This window comes from Ostrea edulis, chromosome 1 (genome assembly GCF_947568905.1).
Source record: "Ostrea edulis chromosome 1, xbOstEdul1.1, whole genome shotgun sequence".
In the NCBI taxonomy this organism is placed as follows: domain Eukaryota; kingdom Metazoa; phylum Mollusca; class Bivalvia; order Ostreida; family Ostreidae; genus Ostrea; species Ostrea edulis.
Window position 1 is genome coordinate 45,148,465 of NC_079164.1, and position 22,784 is coordinate 45,171,248.

General features: G+C 34.7%; 1 protein-coding gene across 1 annotated transcript in view; it reads right to left on the minus strand.

Annotated features, from left to right (window-relative positions):
• LOC125653681 (uncharacterized) overlaps positions 1-22,784 on the minus strand; it is a 226,576-nt gene that overhangs the window by 186,542 nt on the left and 17,250 nt on the right. Inside the window, exons 9-53 of the mRNA XM_056150422.1 lie at positions 22,573-22,694; positions 22,279-22,369; positions 21,979-22,087; positions 21,693-21,867; positions 21,204-21,393; positions 20,818-21,026; positions 20,094-20,212; positions 19,722-19,918; positions 19,452-19,597; positions 19,069-19,245; positions 18,297-18,455; positions 14,774-14,916; positions 14,569-14,639; positions 14,290-14,450; positions 13,969-14,135; positions 13,659-13,848; positions 13,303-13,455; positions 12,962-13,138; positions 12,546-12,693; positions 11,852-11,962; positions 11,472-11,623; positions 11,188-11,326; positions 10,821-11,039; positions 10,377-10,446; positions 10,026-10,189; positions 9,737-9,864; positions 9,444-9,585; positions 9,024-9,263; positions 8,653-8,695; positions 8,394-8,545; positions 8,142-8,233; positions 8,013-8,058; positions 7,517-7,768; positions 7,291-7,345; positions 7,000-7,169; positions 6,702-6,875; positions 6,259-6,474; positions 4,759-4,804; positions 4,178-4,326; positions 3,239-3,412; positions 1,610-1,825; positions 1,403-1,445; positions 1,084-1,244; positions 562-738; positions 45-254 (exon numbers count right to left, since the gene is read on the minus strand). Coding sequence (XP_056006397.1) covers positions 45-254; positions 562-738; positions 1,084-1,244; positions 1,403-1,445; positions 1,610-1,825; positions 3,239-3,412; positions 4,178-4,326; positions 4,759-4,804; positions 6,259-6,474; positions 6,702-6,875; positions 7,000-7,169; positions 7,291-7,345; positions 7,517-7,768; positions 8,013-8,058; positions 8,142-8,233; positions 8,394-8,545; positions 8,653-8,695; positions 9,024-9,263; positions 9,444-9,585; positions 9,737-9,864; positions 10,026-10,189; positions 10,377-10,446; positions 10,821-11,039; positions 11,188-11,326; positions 11,472-11,623; positions 11,852-11,962; positions 12,546-12,693; positions 12,962-13,138; positions 13,303-13,455; positions 13,659-13,848; positions 13,969-14,135; positions 14,290-14,450; positions 14,569-14,639; positions 14,774-14,916; positions 18,297-18,455; positions 19,069-19,245; positions 19,452-19,597; positions 19,722-19,918; positions 20,094-20,212; positions 20,818-21,026; positions 21,204-21,393; positions 21,693-21,867; positions 21,979-22,087; positions 22,279-22,369; positions 22,573-22,694 — 6,645 coding nt within the window. The remainder of the gene's footprint in view (positions 1-44; positions 255-561; positions 739-1,083; positions 1,245-1,402; positions 1,446-1,609; positions 1,826-3,238; positions 3,413-4,177; positions 4,327-4,758; positions 4,805-6,258; positions 6,475-6,701; positions 6,876-6,999; positions 7,170-7,290; positions 7,346-7,516; positions 7,769-8,012; positions 8,059-8,141; positions 8,234-8,393; positions 8,546-8,652; positions 8,696-9,023; positions 9,264-9,443; positions 9,586-9,736; positions 9,865-10,025; positions 10,190-10,376; positions 10,447-10,820; positions 11,040-11,187; positions 11,327-11,471; positions 11,624-11,851; positions 11,963-12,545; positions 12,694-12,961; positions 13,139-13,302; positions 13,456-13,658; positions 13,849-13,968; positions 14,136-14,289; positions 14,451-14,568; positions 14,640-14,773; positions 14,917-18,296; positions 18,456-19,068; positions 19,246-19,451; positions 19,598-19,721; positions 19,919-20,093; positions 20,213-20,817; positions 21,027-21,203; positions 21,394-21,692; positions 21,868-21,978; positions 22,088-22,278; positions 22,370-22,572; positions 22,695-22,784) is intronic.

Here is a 22,784-nt window from a genome sequence, read left to right on the forward strand (position 1 = left end):
TTCACTAATTGATACATTGCACTTAATTTCTTGCTAATTAATACCAAAATCAAAGTCTTTCAAGGCCTCAGTCTGGGTTAGTCTTTCAACACCAAATGTGATTTTCTGATTGCAGAAATCCAGGCTGAGGACTATCTCAAATGTATGGGCCAGATTTTCTATTGCCACACAGCACGTGATGGATGTACATGAGTTATTCACAAAACAGCTAACAGTGTCTCTGATCTCTAGCAAGGCAATCGTGGAAGGGCAAACTAATAGTAGAACCAAAAAAGGAATTTATGAAACATTCAGAATTGAATCACGATAAAACAAGTATATTAACTCAATTTCAAAGGATACCACAATATTTATCTCTAAATACTTTAAACCCAAAATAAGTTCATTTCCAATATGAAGAAAAAAAATTTCAAGAATTTGTTGGAAAATGATAACCTCACTCTGAAATTTTAGTTTCTTACAAATATATGGACCTAAGGGCTTTATTTTCTAACAGTTCTTAAAACTAAGTACTAATTTGGGTTAAAATCTGCACATAGAAATATCAACAACAAAAATTACCAGATGACCAGCCCTCTGCACTAAGTTTGTTAGTGCTATATGGAGCCTCCGCTCTGTCACATGATTTTTCTTTCATGAAAAGTCCAATTCCAAGTGTGTTTAGCAGTGCATCAGACACAGCCCTTGATAAACTTCCCTGCAGTCCTTGTGATGCCATCCAACTGCTCAAAGAAAACCCTAAAAGGAGGAATGTAAACTGAATGTAAATTACTTCCACATAACAAAATCAATAAATACCAAATCCTGTTCATGCATATGATAAACTTCATATTAGTTATTCAAAAATAATAAAAATATGTACAATAAGTCTACAATTAATATGAAATACTGATAATACCAAAAAGTCATTAAAATTTCTACCCACAAAACTTCTTCCATGGAGAAATCATTAAACTTTCAACCCATCATTATTTCAAGTTTATGTATAGTATTTTCATCCATGCCTCACAATTTCTAATACACATCTTCAATGTATGCATAATTATAATTCAACAATCATAGTTTTATCTTGTGCCACTGTACCTGTTACTTTGGCTGGCATGGTTAAATTACATTCCACTATAGGAATCATGACATTGCTAAGAACTGCAACATCCAGCTCACAGGAGTCTGGCTCTAGACACACAGCCACTGACATAGTCACCACATACTTGTCTGATAATGCTAATCTGTCTATCTTGTATCTAGAAATTACAGTTAACATGTACAATTTTTCTTCTTTTCTTCAGATCTTCAATTATAGTCTTAACCGTATTTGTTGTAAAATATAAAACAGACTTGATGCATTTTTTAAAAGCACATGTCTAATCACAAATCAAGCCACTCAAAAACAGATCCATACCTCAGCTTAATGATGTTACTGATGCTTTCTACATTGTCAGACCCTGAGAGAGAATAAATAATTTAAACATCATTTATGAAAACAAATAAGATGAGATCTTGCATATTTTTAATCATTCTTATGCATAAGATAACCTTCTTTTAATCAATACTAAAATAATCAGTAATCTATACTATAATTTAATGAAAAAGAAATGATCAAACCTACCCCAATTAAAGCTGAGAATATTTGTGGTGAAGTTTTTATTTTCAATTCCACCCAGTATGACATAGTTACAATGGTCTAAGTGGAGAAAGAAATGCAGCTTGATGTTGAAATAGGCATGCTCCACACAACAATCGACTCTGCTGCAGTCTGCTGACATAGTACACTTTACTGCAGTACTGGAGATGGTAGTTGGCACAACATAGGTTATACCACATGCTGCAATGTCATATAATTTTACTGAAAATCTTCATGAAAAGATTATTCTAATCTGAGAAAATAATGCTGCTGATTACTGAATTTATACTGTGAAACTCCTCAAAAAAGGTCATCCTGAAATCGGCTGGTCCCCTTCCAAATTGGCCAATTTTGGAATAGATCAAGGTCAAAATGTTATAAATCATTACATGAAATGACAAGTCTTGCTATACAAAATGCAAATGCTCTACCTTAAATAGTTCATGAGATATTAAATAGCTTAGGTTTTCTTAAAAATAAGTCAACTCCAAGATCAAAAGGTCAAACACCATGGTATCAAATGAAAGGTCTTGCCATAAAGAATACCTTAGATGGTTCAGGAGATATTCAACAGGTTAGATTTTCTTAAAAATAGGTCAAACTCCAAGGTCAAGTCAGAAGGTTAGAAAGTTTTGTGCTAAAAAATGGTTTGTTATAAGGAATGCATATATGACATGAAAACCCTATCATTCACTATTCAAAAGTAATGAGCAAGGTTAAATTTTGAAAGTCTGAGTAAACTCAGGTGACCTAAAAATTTCTATTGTTCACACATTTAATAAATGACCATTTTGGCCCCACCCTAATACCAAAATCTCTACCCCAGGGTTAATCAAATTTAAAATTAATTTTGGTAAAGGACTATCTGCTCTTTCTAAACATCCATTTCATTTCAATTCATTATCAATAGCACTAAAGAAGATGTAATTTCAGTGTTTTACACATAAACACTATATATTGAGTTTGGCCCCACCCTGGAGTCAGAACCCCTACCCCGGGGATCATGGAATCTACACTTTAGGTAGAAGTCTCTACATCACTATACATTTAGTTTTTCTTAAACGCACGACGACAGAACCAATTGCAATAGGTCACCCGAGTTTACTCGTGTAAACTAAAAAGCCTATAAACTAAAGAAAAATTGTCAAACCAATATGAAAATACCAGGTGCACATCTTCATATGGTGAGTAATCAGTGTACAAATTTTCAGAAAATTCTATGCACTAGTTTCTTAGAACATGCACAGACTAAATCATGTCCACAGACAGATGGACATGCTGATTCCAATATACTCCCCAAATATCATTTGCACATTTGTGTGTGTGGGGGGGGGGGGGGGGGGGGGGGGCCATATAAAAACTTGAATCCACAAAACTTGAGGAAAATTTGAAGTTGGATATAAGTGTGGCCCTCTTTAAAAAAAAATTAAATCAACGACAGACAAAAAGTGATCAGAAAAGCTCACTTGCACTTTTAGCTCTAGTTAGCTAATGAAAATAGCATCTCATGATTTGCATGCTCAGTTTGAAGACTTATTCCAGTTCATAATACATGTACCTGTTTCATAAAATCACATTTTCTTTCATGCAAAATTTTTGATTTGAAGAAAATACCATTGTTCCATCCATTGAGTGACGGGGTGTAGGGGCTCTGCGTGGGGTCACAAGGACTAGCACGTTGATAAGCATCAATACCCAGCTGTTGTATCAGGAAACCCTTCTCTATATCGGACACCAAATTTCTGGAGCCAATTCCCATTTCAGCCATCCATGCATTCAGAGAAAAATCTTTGAATGGTAAAATATGTCTTTAAAAAATTCTCTCATATAAATGTACAATATGGGATTAAATTGTCCCTTGGACTAAATTTGCCATATCTCTGTATTTAGAACTAAATGAATCAATTCTTGTTATCCTCAGGTCAGCCATGTGTGTGGGTTTTTTTATCTGACTGATGTCCCTGCTTTGAATTGGTATCTAATGTTATGACCGTTGACCTCATAAATTTTCACTGGAAATGATTTATGTTTGTATACCATGTATACTGAAAATACCTACATATGATATAAATCACTTCACTTTTCAATACATTGTGTTTTTGAAATACTCCACTTTTCAATAAGTTGTGTTTTTGAAATATTGTATGCCTCTGGCAATGACACAGCACTATAGGCAAATTCCAATCAAATGTACATGTACAAAGGCCTAGCTATAATAGTATTTACAAGAATTTAAAATTTTCGATGGGTCACAGATCAATATCAAAAGGCCATCAACCATGGCACCATTGAAAAGGTTTTGTCTCAAGGATTACTAAACTAAATATCATAGTCCTTTAACTTATAGTTCAGAAGTTAATAAAGCCAAATGTTAACATCCTTAGTTTGTTATAGATAGAAGGATGGGCATAAAACTATATATCTACCCTAAATCTTGAATTCTGGGTTCATCAAATATTTTCCTACAGGCAGGACAAATTCGGGGGGGGGGGGGGGGGGCCACAATTAAGTTGCTTTGTTGTGATTAGTCATATGACAATCAAAACAGCTTACTTTGAGTGGATATGCCAGTTGTGGAGGACTGCAGACGAGTGTTTTGGAATACAGGAATGTCTATGGCACACTTTCCTGATCCTTCCAAGCATGCATACACATTAGCATTGAAGATGTACTCTGTATCAGATTGTTTTGAAATTCTGAATCTGTGGAACAAAAAATCAAGTACTGTCAAATCTCTTACAGGTTTAAGATCAATGTCAGATACATAAACAAGAATATCAGTAAAATTGATGGATGCTCCCCAAACTGTATCTAACTAATGAACTACTGCATATGATGAATAGCACAATGATCAATATCTGTTGAAATGAAGGTGTTTTTTTTATATATAAGGTATAAGTTGAGTGACCTTGACCTTTACAAAATGATCTTGAGAAAACTTTGTTTGAAAGCCATTTGTCTGTTTTTCATTGGTGTGATACATGTATATCATCAATACCTGTTCCAAAACTGTTGAATTAAGGAAATATCTCCCGACCTTTAGAAAGTATTCTGGGGTGGGTGGTGGTGGAAACTATATGAATTAAAATTTTTGCTACAAAAATAATAAAATCAGGTCTAAATTTTCATCTTACCTCAATTTTATGAGGCTGCCAGCTGCAGAAATTGTCTTTTCCTGTCCTGGAAATAAAAATATCTACACATTTATAATTGTGAAGTTTGAGATATATTTTTGAACATGTCAAACATGTACACTGTACATGAAAATCCTTTAATAGAATTTTAAAATTGATCTACAGTAAAATATCTGTATCTCGAATATGGTTTATCTCGAATACCCCGCTTGAGTCGAAGTCGACCGCTGGTCCCGGCCGTGTTCCCTATATGAATGATTTTAAAAACTCCGGATATTTCGAACACGGTAATCTCGAATACCCCGCTTATGTCGAAGTATTTTCAAGGTCCAATGCCCTAAATTCACCTGGTTTATCTCGAAGTGCAGTCAATTTTATGCTCTGCTTACCATACCTAGCGTCATTAAGTCAAACATTCACGCCTGCGGCTACACAAATCGACTGCTAATCCACGCTCGCTTTTTCCGGGTAGACCCAGGTCGCAATAATTGGTTCAACAGCTTGGGTAATTAGTGAAGCCTTCCAAACATTACAGAGCTTCTGAAGTCCGCCACCAATTATGACCTAACACGCCCGATTCCAGGGACGGTGTTTTGAATGATACACACTATATCATTAACATGTGGTTTAGATAAACGCACTAAAATGTCGAAGTGCGCTTGAAAAAAAGTAATGCCCATAATAACGAGAACGCATTTAATATACGCTTCATCACTAAAACTAGAACAGAGAAAACATGAAAATCTTCATTGTGAACTGAAATCAAACAATTTGGATCACAGTAGCATATAAATAGAGACCCATGAAATTTTCAGCATTCGACAAAATGTCTCAAGACCTCCATTACGCTGTTCTTCGAGGACTAAGATCTAGATACTGTCAGAAAAGTTCATTGAATAAAACATTGTAGAACATTTTTCAAACGTCTGAATTTTTTGTATCTTTGTAGTATTGTATAAAATAGCATGCGTATTAGTTGTACTTAACAGGATATTGTATTTAATAAACATTTAAAAGTTTTTTTTAAAAATCCGTCTTTTTTGTTTCTTACGTGATAAGTTCTTTCACTACAACGCAATAGCTACATCCCAGTCGAGCCTGGACATCAGTCAATAAGCATACACATTTGCACGATCATCTTAATTTTGAAACACATCGTGAATTCAATGGGATGTTTATAGATATGAAAAAAAACCCGAAATGTTTGTCTTTGAAATTCCACAATATTAATTTATCAACTTGCATTAAACTATAAGAAACGGAAACAGGGTTCTTGTTTATGATGCAAATACCATACTATGCATCCAATATCCTCCCAAAAAATATTCAAGATCGATTTTGGATATCTCGAACCCCCGGATATCTCGAACTTTTTTCGAAGTCCCTCGGACTTCGAGATAGAGATATTTTACTGTATTCTCTAACGTCTCCATATGAGTGAAATATTCTCAAGAGAGACATTAAACAATATTCAATCAATCAATCTAACATATCCCTTACCCCAAGTATAATCTGCTATTTTCACAGTTCTTTGAACATTTTCTATGCCATATCGAATCTCCAATCTCTCCAAATCCAGGAACACATATGATCGCAGTCCTAGTCCAAGCGTAGGAAGTTCCGCACAGCAGTCCACACCCGTGCAGTAGTCTGGGATGTAACAGGTCATGGGGTCAGGTATTTTCGCTGGTAAAGAATTGATGGTCCTGGGGCACACTAAACAATTGATAATTTGTATTAAAGTCTTTGCAATATAATCATATTTGTAAAAGAATTGTTTCAGTTGGTTATTTCAATTCGTATTCTACCCACAGCAAAAGAAAATTTTCTCCAGAACAGCTACAAATGATAGAAACTATGTAAAGCAATGAACAGAAATATTACAATAAATGTACATTTTTCATGCATTTGTACTGCCTTTGAATTTCAATGCCAGTATCTACCATTGTGATATCCCATTAGAGATGGACTATAAGGACTCCTGGTCCGATCACATTTCTGGCTTCCAAAGAACCGAGTCAAATTTAGTTGTTCCAACAACATGGCAAGTGCCCCCGTGTCCAGCTGCTCTGTCAGACTCACGTTCACACCCTGTGCCCAACTTTCCAGGGTAAAAGCTGACGATATACAAGAAATATTAATGAAACTTCCTTTCGTGGAAAAAATATGGCAAAATAATCTTTACAAATCATGCTAGCTGACTAAGAAACTGTCATATTTCTTTGCTACTTTAAAACTTACTGTTAAAATTTACTAAAGATCTGGACTGACAAACTGGAATATGCACTTGATCCATGAAATGAAGTTCACTGGTAGGAATGCAAAAAATCTGACCATCCAAATTCAGACAGATTTTCAATTTAACATCCACTGTATACCCTAGATTCACACCCTTCTGTGCTATAGAGTATCTATAAAAATACACAATCACATAATTTCATACTTAAAAATACAGCTTGCCAAAGTTACTTATCTATGACTATAGAACAAGAAAATTTAGGTACAGAAATACAGAATAAGTTGTTTACTTACATGACTTGCACTGGGGCTGGACTTCCAGTACCTAACTCTATTGTCTTTGTTGTACCTGTGAAAAAATACTCCAAAATCATACAGTCACACCTAAATAATTAGTAAATCAAGAATCGTAGATTATCCTCGTCCAAACCCAACCCAAAAATATACAATTTTATATTACTCAAACAAGTTTTTTTTTCTTCCTCTCTTTTTATTCTTCACACTTAACAACTGTTCTTACCAAACTCATATTCCAAGAAGGTAGACTTCAGCAATGTGAGATCACTCAGTCCAATATCTATAGTGAAATCACAAGGATCCACTATGAACCAAAAGTTAAAGAGTTTAGATGTGACAATGTCACCCAGAGGGAGTGGGAAGGATAGGTTCAGACAACATTGAACACCATAGCAACCCTGTGGTAGCCGACAGGTCACCATGTCCCTGACAGAGGTGGGCAAATTACTGTCCACATCAAGTGTATTGGTACAGGCTGAAATCATGAGAATTTTTTTTTGAAGGAATTCGAAAATAAAGAAAAATAAGTAGAATGATTAAAATAAAGTCTCAGTTTTACAAACATCAAAGTAAACTTCGAACATCCAAACATAAACTCTCTTATGATGCTCAAAACTATATACATGTAACACAAATTTGAAACTTCTCTATCTATTGTCGAAGTTTATTGATTCTGATACATTAAAAGAGATTAGATACATGTAGATAGCTTCACTTACCTGTTGGGGATGCTGGCAATGTGCATGCTTCATTTTTTATCACATGCTGTAAAATAAAACCTTATCTCTTCAAGATTTCATATATAAGTTCAAAAATACATGTCTACATGTGCAATTTGAGGTCATTACCTGGATGTTAAATTTCTTCAGCACAAGTTCAAAAGCCTCTGTAGTCATCTTGCCTCCAATGGAATTAAGCAACCCATTTATTGTTCCATCCCCTATTAAAATATCATTTTACTTCTTTCAATTTGTGATCTGAGGAAAGAGTTTCTTTGCAATTCATGGTATGCTTTAGTTCAGTTCTTTCCAGTTAAAATGGCTGCCTGCACTTAAAGGTTACCTTGCAGTAATATAGATCCGAAAAGTCTATCAAATTACCTGGTAAAACAAAATCTCCACATGTTGGAACCGGTATTTCAAAATCTTCCAAGAAAAATCCATTAATAACACATTCAGATGAGGCTGGACAGACCATCAGTCCTAAATCCAAAATATACACGCCTCTGGTCTCATTACGATCTAGTATATACCTTCAAAAACAAAATGATTGATCGCATCAAAATACCTGTAAACCTGATTTTTACAGACTATATGATTTCTTTGATTCTGAAACAACTTACTGTATAAATTCACTTACTTTATCTTCACTTTCGATGAAATTTCAATAGTCTTCTCAGATCCTGAAATAAACGGAAGTTATTTTCATTGATATTTTTCTAAACATTGGTTTTTACATACATATATAAACATAGTAAAGGCACCTTCGTCGGTAGGGGACTAATAACCAATGAAATCAGTAAGACTTCTTCCCATCTGTCATCACTGTATAAAGCATTATATTGAAATTTGGCTATGTACTCTATAAATGGGTGTCCAAAATATTGAAATAAGAGTGCACACACACAGGTAAGCTTCTAGTGTTGTATGTTGTGATGGGTTAACACTAAACAATTTTCATCTCTGAGACCTTAAAATGATTGAACAGGCTGCATGTAATGTCCTACATACCCCAGTTGTAAGACAGCAAGACTCTTGTCACAATATTTTTCTCAAATTCTACTTTCAGTAAGAAGCTGCATGGTTCCATATCAAAGGTTGTTTTGAGAGACTTGGAATACACATTCCCACTGAGATTCAGAGCAATATCTGCACAAGTTTCAATCCTTAAACAGTCTGAGGCAATGGAGTAGTGAACAAAGTTGGCGATGGTCGAGTTATTTATGGTTGGCAGTGTTGCATTTAAACATGCTGAAAAAGACAAACAACATTTTTTTTTTTAATTTTAAAACACGAAATAAACTCTAGATTAGGTATGTAGTGCACATGCTCGTTTTACAGGAGACCTTTGAATATGCAATAAAAATGGTTTAAAACTGTACAAAAGTAAACAAGAAAGGTAAGCATGCACTGATATCACAATATGGTTACCATAATTGTCCGTGGTAAGTCTGGAATTTAGTTCACTTCTTGATCCATTTGATGACAAGTTTCTAGCTTCTAGTTCTGATTTGATTTGGCCATCTGTCATTATTTCTGGTCTAGGACATAGACCTGTTTCATAAATCATGCTCTGAAAAACACAAAGCCATTTTACCTCATTTTATTTCAATTTAATTCAGTTGCTGTTCTGGTAGCCATTGCATGCATCCTAGCATTGGCAAAATACCTGTGTATGAATTCTAAATGTCTTCATCCATACAACATCTTCATGTAAAGATTACCTTTGTCAACCCCAATTCTTGGAGATACAGAGCATCAGCAGCTGAAATGGTCTGTTTTGCCAGTGTTTTACCAGACTGCTTGATCTTTCTCCATGATGCTTCTCTCTTTAACAAATTCTGGTAGTCCACTGTAATGAATATCATGTTTAAATTCCATGTACATGTGTATTGCAAAATAACAAAACAGCAAATGATGCCGTTGATGTCACAATATATTAAGTCCAAAACATGTTAACATAATAAAATACCAAACAAGTAATTCATGACTAGTTGGTCTTTTTAACATTACCCGTAGGCCAAACATATGATCCATCTGAAAGACAGTCTGGGTTCCTGAAGATGGCACTGTCCAGTAATGTTACATAGCTTGGACAGTAGTCAGAGTCATTCATACTACACATACCAACTCCTAATGTTACTAAGGAGACATTTTCTCCCTTGAATACACTATACCTGGCAAGCAAAACAATTCAAGTTTTGTATCATATTTATCTGGTACCTGTTATTTGTGCAAAAATACAGTCAATTCAGAGTGAAAGTTGGTACACAGTATCTCAAGGTCAAAACTGATCAACCAAATAAATTTAACATTGCATTCTCATGTGTTGGTGATCTGTTTTGTTTAAAAACAACAACTTACTTCAGCATTACTGCAACATCTCCAAGGAATGTGTTTAAAGTGTCGTTAACAATGAAATGACCTTCTACACCTATAACAGCAAATACAGTATTATCAAGCAATACCATATAAATGGAATTTTAAGCGAGACACAAATCTAGCAATTTTCCTATAAAAATTTACATATATAATTAGCGAGACCTAATTTTAGTGAATTTATAGTTCCAAAAGAGATAACTATTACCTACAATATGGAATCAATTGTATGCAAATATTCAATTTCAGCAATATCGGCACCTTCGCTAATAATTCCAAAATTAAATCCTCTCTAAAAATTCTGCTTAAACGGTATGTCTGATCCAAATTTCATTAACAAAACTACTAAATACATGTACATGTAGGATTGTTATCAGATTTTCACTTCCAACTTTCTGATGTGAGATACTTTGTTGGTAATTAACTTACCATCAAAGTCAGTGGAAGACAGAGTAAACTGGTATGAATTCATTCCAACACCCATGCTGAGTTCAATTGGAGAAGAACAATAGTTCATATTCACCCAGACTTTGTATGTCTTAGTCAAGAAAGATAAATCCAAACCAACACAGCACTCAACACCCATGCAGTTTTTGTCATATGTGCAGTACACCTCTCTCGGCATGGTGAATGACAACAAAGGACAATCTGTGTAAGACAAAGTGCACATTCTTCAATGCAACTAATACATCTGGAATGAGGGAAATGCGTATAAAATAAACCTGCTAAATCTTCATGGTTACATGTTCTCTTGTGACAATAATATTAATACATAAACAAGACCATGTCTACACACCTAGATACTGGTTCATCAGACGAGCAACCATCTCTTCCCTGGAGCCAGAAGCATTTTTCCCTTGTTCTACAAGTTCCATAAATAACTGATCCTGAGTCATCTCACTAGGACTAAGGCAGGGTTTATTGTTTATTATATCCTACAAATAAAAAACCGTCCTAAATATGTAATTCTACTTTTAATCAGATATTACTCTACATGTGTTATAACTACCATTGCAAATCATTGCATGTTAGTCAGGTCTGTTCTAATCTTTGAATAAGGCTTTCGTCAGAAACAATCACCTTAACACTACTAACAACTCCTCTAAGTGCTTCTTTACTGCTGGTCATATTGAATTTATCCAGGAATTCAATTATGGTCCCAAACTTGAGTCTTCTCAGATTGTACTTCTGTAGAAATGTGTCCGCCGTCAGAAGCAGTGAAGAGAACATACCTACAGCGCCAAATAAACTTTTATTTAAAACCATGTTGAATTCAAACACATACATGTAATTATAATTTCGTACAGTAAAAGTCATATTTATCAAAGATGATACATTCACTGGTTTATAGGAGACATTCTAAAATGTATAACTTATGCTAAGAAAGAGCATGCTGGTATTTCTAAAATTTTGTGAAGGTGTCTGGAATTCTACTAACATTTCAATAACCAGTCAATTACCTGATTTACTGTTTGACGAAGATGTTGAACATGTGTCTTCTGCCGAATCAATGTCATTCCCAACAACCCCTATCTGACTCTTTACAATTGTGTAAAAACTCTGAGAGTCCCCTGTCAAAAGAAAATCAATAAAATGATCTGGTCACACCAACAATATCCATATAAAGCCTATATGGAAGATCTGATGTGGGCCTATATGAAAGATCTGATGTGGGCCTATGTGAAAGATATGATGAAGGCCTGTATGAAAGATCTGATGTGGGCCTATGTGAAAGATATGATGAAGGCCTGTATGAAAGATCTGATGTGGGCCTATGTGAAAGATATGATGAAGGCCTGTATGAAAGATCTGATAAAGGCCTATGTGAAAGATATGATGAAGGCCTATATGAAAGATCTTATGTGGGCCTATGTGAAAGATATGATGAAGGCCTGTATCAAAGATCTGATAAAGGCCTATGTGAAAGATATGATGAAGGCCTATATGAAAGATCTGATGTGGGCCTATGTGAAAGATATGATGAAGGCCTGTATCAAAGATCTGATAAAGGCCTATGTGAAAGATATGATGAAGGCCTAATATATGAAAGATCTTATGTGGGCCTATGTGAAAGATATGATGAAGGCCTGTATGAAAGATCTGATGAAGGACTATATGAAAGGTCTGATATTCACACAAGCACACACATTTTACCTTTGATAGACTGTGTGTCATCCGGATCATAAGAAGTAGTAGGAGCTGTTGGAAAGGTTAGATTGGCCACATTGTTCATTACAGGGTCTTCATCCTTAACAGACTGACCACTGATTCCCACTATCACACCAGCAGCCATTGTATTAGTCTGGAATAAAGACAATTCATTTTATTCATCATGCTGAGGACATATTATGTGTTAAGGTGCCTACCTGCTTTTATTAATCATGCTGAGGACATGTTATGTGTTAAGGTGCCTACCTGCTTTCGTCACATTTTAAAATACTAGTTTTATATGCAACTGATCCATCTATCGGGTACAAGTGATGTCCAGATATACTGTTGCTTGTATGTATTCTCTTTCTCTTGATCTCTTTCTTCTCTCTATCTCTCTTTCTTCTCTCTCTCTCTCTTACCTTAAAGACCAGCTTGTAATCATCACACTGCTGCACCCAGGTAGGGAGGGTTGGATAGGCTTTTTCCAAGAAGCGGGTTGGATCAACATACCATGCTCCTACCTTCTTAAAAGACAAGTGAATGTGGTCCTCACAATGGGAACTGTTGGCTGTTCCTATCACTTGCCCACCAATCACCTAGACAAGGTCAATCACTTCAATGATTTCAAAGTAACTTGAATCAAACAAATAATAATACTCGTACATGTACAATTTCAAATTTAAATCTGATAATGACCTAGCAAGTAAAATCAGTTCTTACTTTTAATGATGGGAATGAACTAATCATCACTAAAACTTACAGCTCTGCTGTCAACCACCGATATGGTACTGTTAGGCTCTACATTTGATATGTATATGACAATGTCCTTCAATGAACCCTCTGATGGAACTAAAACCAATGTGTTGCCACCAAGAGACTCCAGGGATACTGTGCCGGGAAATGGGGCTACCACCTGTAAGCAAATGATTTACATGTACATATTTTTTATCAAAATGCCAAAGATTTTACTTCATATCATCCTTCAAGTTCATTGTAAAATAACTTACAAAGAAAATGAACATGTGGGGTTTTTTTTCTCTTTAAATTTTAAGATTTAACACTAATAAGTATGTTTATTTCACTTTAGTTTTACAAACATTGAAGTAATCAACTTACATATTGCCCATTTGTAATGGACAGATCCACACCTACATGGCTGTACTCTTCAACCCCAGACTTGCCAACTGTGGATGGGTACAATCCATTTCCTGTACACCCCTGTCCACTCAATCGTATCTGTCCTGGAAAATCTCTGTGTGTTCTTGGCCCAAATATGGATTCCACCTTTGCTCTAGCTGTTTCATAGCTGAAAATGATAAAACATAAAGTCCTCAATAGCAATATCATATAGAGACAACATATTACAATAATTGTGCAAAAGTGGCTTTATCAATATCTTATGATGCATGGACAGTAAGAAATGTACCCAGTATTGAGAATATTGTTTGCCATTTTGGCTTGCTTCACCATCTTAAACACATTAGAGTATCTGTATAGGAAACTATCACCAACTCCATCCAAACTTTCCAGTGTGTTTAGCAAGTCTTTAGTCACAGATATGAAGTTATCTAAACTCTCCTGTCTCAAAGATGCCTGGAAATTAAAAACAAAATTACAAAATACATCTATAACTACATGCTTATCAAGATCATTATAAAAGAAAATTAATTTCCATACAACTCTGATCAAACAATAATGCAAAAGTTTGTTTCATCTACATCGCTATATTGTTAAAAGGAAATATTACATCATCAATGCTAGCTTGACTTAAGGTCTTTATTTCATCTTCCTCTCTTGTTTCATTTATCCAATCCATCCCAGCTGTAGAAATGGTGGAATTAGCCACAGCTGCCAAATCACGGTACTCGGACAGAATGTCATTCATGTCAAACCAATAAGGTTTTTCCTCTGAAAACATCAAGAATCTTTATTACACAACGTTTTTGGCCAAGGATGTCTCTGAAAACAGAATTTCATAATGAAATATGGGTACAAAATGTACTAAAATTGACATAAATTGATATACCTCTCTCAAACAAACAAGACTCTTGAAGATAATCAATTGCAGCCACCAGTTTTTCAACAGCCTTCCCAATGCTACACATTATAAAACATTGTTGTTACACAGTATAAAAAAGTTCTTTAATGTATGCATATTCTGCTAACCTGAGATCACATAATAATACTTAAGCCTATGCTAAATGAAACTTAAGATCATTGTTTATGCTTACGATACTACTCCATTTCCTATGGACATTATAGCAGTTTTGGGATCTTTGGGTATTTGGGTCAGGCCACCTAGGACATCCAATAGAGCATCATACAGAAACTTTGCTTGTTGTGGGAGAATCAGCTGAATGGTTTCCTCTACTTCCTAAAATATATTTGCATACAATACCACTGAATCAACATAATTTCAAAAGCATCCACATCTCTACCAAAAAATTATTTTTACAAATTCACAATTTTCATTACTAAATAGATCTTTTTATGTACAATCGTTTTCTGGAACAACCTCAATAAGTAAATACAGTAAAACTAGAAAAATTAATTAGACTATTTCTATGGGCTTAATATGTCTTTCATATATGAACAAGCATTCTGAGAGTATTGCATGGCAATACATAGTCCCCTACCGGTTACAAAAATCACTGTACCACAACAATATTCAAAGTTCGTTATGTAGGTTATGGTAAAAGGGGAAATTGGGGAACCAGGATAGGAATGATTCTTAATTCTTATCTACAGAGATAAGAAACTTGGATGTAAACTAACAATTCATGCCATTTTTTTACGTCCAAGGGCCATAACTTAATGGAAATTCAAACTTGATCTGTAACTTGTTATGGCAAAGCAATGTACCAAATATCAAATGAATATCTGCAAGCACAACCAAAAAAAGTCCAGAAAACTGATTATTCGTGTTATTTTTCTAAGTCCAAGGGCCATAACTAAGTGAAAAATCAATGGACCGAGCCGAAATTCAAACTTGATCTGTAACTTGTTATGACAAAGCAATGTACCAAATATCAACTGAATATCTGTAAGCACAACCAAAAAAGTCTGGAAAACTGATTATTCGTGCTATTTTTCTAAGTCTAAGGGCCATAACTAAGTGAAAAATCAATGGACCGAGATGAAGTTCAATCTTGATCTGTAACTTGTTATGGCAAAGCAATGTACCAAATATCAAATGAATATCTGCAAGCAGGACCAAAAAAAGTCTGGAAAACTGATTATTCATGCTATTTTTCTAAATCCAAGGGCCATAACTAAGTGAACAAGAGGAAAAAGGGCCTAGAATCGCTCTTCTGATAAATTGTACAACCCCACCATTTCTATTCTTAGCCTCTTAGTATTCTAAATCTTTAGTTAAATCCTAAGAATTCAAAAAAAGTAGGTCAATGTGACCTACTTTTTGGTTTACACATTTTGAGAACCCAAGAAATATCAACTGACAAAGTTTGATGATTTTAAGCCAATTAGTATCTGAATACTGAAATATAGCTGTCAAATTCCAATCGTAGGTCATGGTGACCTACTTTTTGGTCAGCGAACTCCGAAAATGCAAGACCCATCAACTGACAAAGTTTGATGACTGTAGGTCAAATAGTATCTGAAATATATAAATATAGCCGTCAAATTCCAAAAGTAGGTCAAGGTGACCTACTTTTTCGTCAACACCCTTCAAACATGCAAGACCCAACAACTGACAAAGTTTGATGACTGTAGGTCAAATAGTATCTGAAATATATAAATATAGGTGTCCAATTCCAAAAGTAGGTCAAGTTGACCTACTTTTTGGTCGAAACCCTTCGAACATGCAAGACCCATCAACTGACAAAGTTTGATGACTGTAGGTCAAATAGTATCTGAAATATATAAATATAGCCGTCAAATTCCAAAAGTAGGTCAAGGTGACCTACTTTTGGTCGACACACTCCATTGACTCAAGATGCATCAACTGTCAAAGTTTGATGATTGTAGGGCAATCAGTGACTGAAATATATAAATATAATTGTCAAATGCCAAAAGTAGGTCACAGTGACCTACTTTTTGGTCAGCGAACTCCGAACATGCAAGACCCATCAACTGACAAAGTTTGATGACTGTAGGTCAAATAGTGTCTGAAATATAGTAATTTAGCTGTCAAATACCAAAAGTAGGTCACGGTGACCTACTTTTTGGTCGACACAAACCGAAGACTGAAGACGCATCAACTGACAAAGTTTGATGATTCTAGGTTTTACAGTGCCCAAAATATGCATCTAAAATTGAAAATGTGAAATTTGAATATCTGCAAAATTCAAAAAGTAGGTCACTGTGACCTACTTTTTTATAAATATGTTTCAAGGCCTCAAGATGCATCAACTTACAAGATTTGATGATTCTAAACCTCTCGGTATTTGAAATAACAACTTAAAATATATCTATAAATGATAAGCCATAAAATTCAGAAAGTAGGTCATGGTGACCTATTTTTCAGTTGACGCATTTCAAGGTCCCATGATCCACCAACTGACAAGTTTTGATGATCATAGGCTTCAAAGTGTCCAAGATATGCATCAAAATTAATTTTAAAATAAATACCTGCAAAATTCAAAAAGTAGGTCACCGTGACCTACTTTTGAGACAACTTGACACAAGGTCCTGAGATGCATCAACTGTCAAAATTTGATGATCCTAGTCCTTATAATGACTAAAATATCTAAGATTTAATGAATTTAAAAATATTTAAATTTAGGTCAACTTTGAAGTGACCTTGAGACCACGCCCTTTGCCCCAGGGCAATGCCTTGAACAATTTTTAATCTACAACATATCCTCATCCTTATGTGTAAGTTTGGTGATAATCTGCCCTGTGGTTCTTGAGAAGAAGATTTTTTAGCAACCACTACTTTTGTTTGTATTTTCCTGATTATCTCCCCTTGTTAAAGGGTCATATCCCTCTATTTAGTATGTATGAAAGCCCTTGGGCCAATGATACCCTCTAACAAATTTGAAAAAAATTGGCCAAGGGGTTCTTGAGTTATAGCCCTTTTTCTAAAAAGTTTACGCACACCGCACAAATGGCCATAGCATTAGCTCTTTGAGCCTTTGGCTCAGAAGAGCTAAAAATCAACGGACCGAGACGAAATTCGAACTTGATCTGTAACTTGTTATGGCAAAGCCACATACCAAATATAAAATAAATATCTGCAAGAACAGAGAAAAAAGGTGTGGAAAACTGGACTGACGGACAGACGGACGGATGGAGCGCAAACCTAAAGTCCCCTCGACTTCGTCGGTAGGGGACTAATAAATACTAGTACTCATCAGACTAAAGTCATATGTGCTAAATCATGTGTAAAACACTAAAAGGTAGTTAGATGTGCACAGATTCGAATTGGTGGAAAATAGCGAGTGGTATGCTAATAAGACAGTCACATGGTCAGCACTTCCTTCTCAGAAAGAGAGTCTAAAAACAGGTCATATTTTGAAGCCATTTGCATTTATATCTCTTCAATCATAGTTTTTTGTCCACATTTCTATTAGTATATTTTGTTTCATTTTATATACATGTATTGTATTGATATCTTTATTAAAATCTAGCATTGAAAAATTAGCAATTAAGGAAGATTGCACGTAAAATCTTTCATTATCAATGCAAAATATATGTGGTCCAGATTTGTTTACAGAACCTAAATTTATTTCATGCTATATTCATGTTCAAAATTTAGAATATTCAATGTCGAAGTTGAAACTAGACACTTGCATTTCTGAAGCCAATGATATGAGATCTGATATCATTCAGGATGCTTGTAATTCTGTGGATAAAGTGGAGTGTCGGAGTAAAGCCTGGTGGAAGGTCTTCTGGGTCATACTGTCCAATTCTATCCATTGCCACTGTGGTAGAGTTTGTTAAAAAGGCAACCTACAAACAAAATGTGAACAGGTGCAATTTCATGGGATAGATATATAATAATTTAATACTTTACAGAATTATTTAGATCATATCAGTATTTTCAAGAAAATAAAACTGCAAAAGCCACTTTTATTGAATGCCTAATATTGATCTCATGAGATCTCACTGCACAGACATTTTATGCTTTAATTACTGGCAATAGTGGTCAGGTACATCTGACCAGATTTTTATTATTTAAAGATATAAAATAATACTGCAGCAGTTTTTTTTTTTCATGGGTGATATATGATTCATATGGTGATTTGCTGGTTCAAAGGTACGCTAAAATTTTTAGGAGAATAAATTTTGGCAGACAAGGAAGAATTATCTCTCTTGCAAATACTGAAGTCACAATTGGGTGCATATTTAGCGAGTCAACTTTAAACGGAAAGGAATCTAACCACTAAAACAAGCCAAATTCATCACCCTGCGGAAAAAAACGCTATAAGGTATTTTATCATATCTGCAAATCAAGGTCCAAGTATTAGTCAAAGTTCATGTATTAGAGTGCACATGTACAAAAATGTACCAAGAGCATTTTTCAGACCTCTTCTCTTGGCACATACACACTCAAGTTATATACCTTGTTTGATAATTCGTCTGTGGCATCCATGAGTTGACTTATAGTCACCTTCATGCTGTAGTTACCAGCAATAACGTCTAAGAACTGATTAATTCCTGCTGTCAGGGAGTTAGCCACAACAGCTACATCTCTATCATAAGACTTGGCCAATTGCTCAATATTTCTCATCTCATTGCCCTGTTATAAATCAATGGATTAAATTAAGACTTAGATTAATTTGAACATATGACTAACACAACTTACTCATTATACAATATCCCATAAAATTTGTTCTTCATTAATATATATCTTTATAAAAACTGAAGTAAGAAAATCATAGGTACATGTGAAAAACCATTCCTTCAAGATTTAGAGAGACAATTGTTAAGTTAAAAAAAAAATGCCTGCAAAATGTTGATGTTGTATTTGGATCCTCCTTTGAAACAGATTCTAGCTACAAAAAAGTCCATATTTATTCCAATATTTCCTAGGTGAATTCTGGCATACGACTCTTCATGTACTTCTACTGACATCTCACTGGTAAGTGGAGCTACAAAAAATCGAGGAATTCAAAACAGCTAATAATCATCGATTGTTGGTTATGTCTCTATCCTTACACATGTACATAAACACAGTTCATGAAATGATTTGTTCTCTGTGAAGCTTTTGCATACCAATGTTTAAATCCAATGTGTTCTTCAAAACAACTCCAAATGAGGCTCCTACATCTGGTGAGCCAATCATTTTTCTCCAGTCCACATTGGTGGCATGAATTTTGAATCTTTTGTTTGGGGAGGAACGTTTGGTCCTGATGTGATCATCAGAATAATCCAGAAAATCTATTCCAGTATCATAAGGATCGCTGTCATCCCTACAATATGTACACATACATGCACATTAGTTTTTTGCTGGGTAGTTTAAATAAAATAGATCATACCGATTGTCCATTTTCATATACAATACTGGGCAGTAAGTTTATCACTAAAACCAAACCTATGTCTTTATCAAACTTATCTAAATGTTTGTTAAATTCAAATGTTACTTGCCTTTTATTCATTGGAGTCATCAACTTGCCATGAGGATGGGCCATGTATAACAAAGAGGCCTCATATCGAACCATCTTATCTTCATCATATATTGCAGATTGAAGCAGAACTTCTGCAGCCTATGATCAGATATGTACATATTACACAAAATCTGCTTTTGAAACACACATGCAAAAGGTCAGAGTAGGTTATTTCTAGAAGATCGTTTGCATAAGAAACATGTAAGCTCAAATGAAATTTAGTTTTTTAGCATTTTGAAACTACTTTTGAAGAGATTCATGTCATCATTTGCCACTTGCAATATTATTATATGAATAATTCATTTTCATTTCAAACAGAATGGTGACCTGGCTGCAGCAGCAGAGCCTAAGGAAAATTTTGTCTAAGCCAATCAAAGTCTATTACAATCATATTGGAATAGTTGGTCTACAAAGTAATTAATCCAAAAATTTATTGCAAAGCACCTTTGGTTTTCAACATTAACATAATGATGAGGATAGTATTTTCACAAATTGTAGGCTTGATGTTCTAGAGAAAATGATCGTTAAAGACTTTTGTAATACATGTATCATAATGTATCACAATACCAAGCTCTACTAGGGTACCTCCCCTACCACAAATGTGAAAGTTTGGGTTTTCTTTCAATTGGGGGAGAAGGGAAGATGGCCGATATCACGGAGGATAAAACACATCCAAATATGGAATGATATATCAACTCATTTACATGTTTGTGGTCATATTTCCTCAAGGCATGACAGGCTGCTCTCTTGACCCAGGGAGAGTTTGAACTATTGATATGAGACACGATATAGTGGTAGGAATGGTCCAGTCCAGCATTGCCCAAAGTCTCCAAAAGAATCACTTTCTGTTGTTCATAGACTGCCCAGTGAGTTTCTGTCATTAGGGATCTTTTCTTGCGGTATTCCCAGGGATCTGAAATTCCATCCAAAAAATGTTCATTGTTTTCCAATTTAAAACACATTAATATTGTTTTTTGACATATATGTATCTATTGTTCCTCTACACAGACAGCGTTTCCAATGATTATACCAGAAGTTTTTCATTACCTCACCAAAGAAGTTTTTGCTAGAGAAAAACATGTTGATTTACCATGCATCCCAAGTTGATTGTGAAATCCATTAAGAATACTTTGTGCCCTTGCTTGTTGTCCTTCTTGTCTAAGCTTCTGACAAACTGCACCCAATGTCAACATAACACGACTGTGTACATCTCCTCTATACAACGTCTGTGAATATCCCTCTTTCTTGAATGCAACATCTTCTAGTGTCCTCAGTAACAACTTCAAAACATACCCCATAACTTTGTTTGACAAATTGTATATATAAATGAATTTCTACACAGTGAATAAATGGAATCATGATGATGTGCAATGTGTCAAACTAATCCCCTCCTGTTTCCAAGAGTATCTATCACTGAGATTTCATGTCACAAATTTTGTATAAAGAAGCTACGATTCGGCTCTCTGGGACTTGTTATACATGTTACATTGCTAACATAATGGGAACAATGCTTATATCATCCGTATTATTAATATGTAGCCATGGTTTGATAAATGGCACAGAAGATCAGTAGATTTACCTCTTTGGGTGCAGCATCATTAGCTATAATGTGAGTTAGCATCCTCTTTACAAGATCTGTACTAGGGTCTCTGTTTTTCATTATTTTCAATGCAAACTGCTCTTGTGTCCATTTCGATGCTATGACTCCAAATGCATCTAGGATATATCCTGACACTTCTTTTTCCAAGGGATTTCTTTTTAAAATTAAATAAATTTTTAAATCAGAAATTCTTTACAAATGTATATATATTTTTTGACAAACCTAAATTTGATTATTTTGAAGATGCCTTTACTAATGAACCTACTGTCCATTATATGAAGAGAAGTGCTGATCTGCGATACAGCTTAGATTAGCCTCCGACAGCTGCTTTAGTATCTGGACAATATTTTGAAAACATCCCTCAAATTTGGTTGCTTGAAAAGAAATAACATTTTATTACCTCAATTTCTATATATAACTTTCAATATTAGGTTTTTAATGCATGTTTATGCATTGTATATAACAAAATTTTACAGTTTTTAATCGCTGAATACAGGACACTTAAAATCAGATATTTTGAAAGCAAAAAATCCTATGTAATTCATCAATTTTGTGTGTGTGGTACCTTCTTTATGATGTTGTAAACAGGTTACATTTCCATACATTTCTTCTTTTGCTTTCGAGAAGTTTGTATAAGTTACTATCTTTTCTTCCACCTGTCAAAATGTGCACAGCCATTGGGTGAATACACATAAAACATCTCATCTACATTACTTTCCAAATAGAAATTAAACAATTTGTAATCCGATTACAATCACAAATGTATATCATTCTAGCTGATATTCATAATTCTGAAGAAGACTGACAGCCATCATGAAAGCTGTGTTCGTTGTGTTAAACAACGATTCAGTGTGATAACCTGTTGTGTTTCCAATCCAGCCGATACCAAGTGTTTCATGGGTCTTTTCCATCTCTCTTTCACAACTTCTCTGTCCAGGAAGGTCAGTATTCCCTGACTTGTGTAACTCATCTCTGGAGTGGCTATACGAAAAAAAAAAAAAACAACCATGTAATATAAATTTCTAAGGTTATAAAAATAGAAAATATGTAAATATTTCAACATAGCTTTCT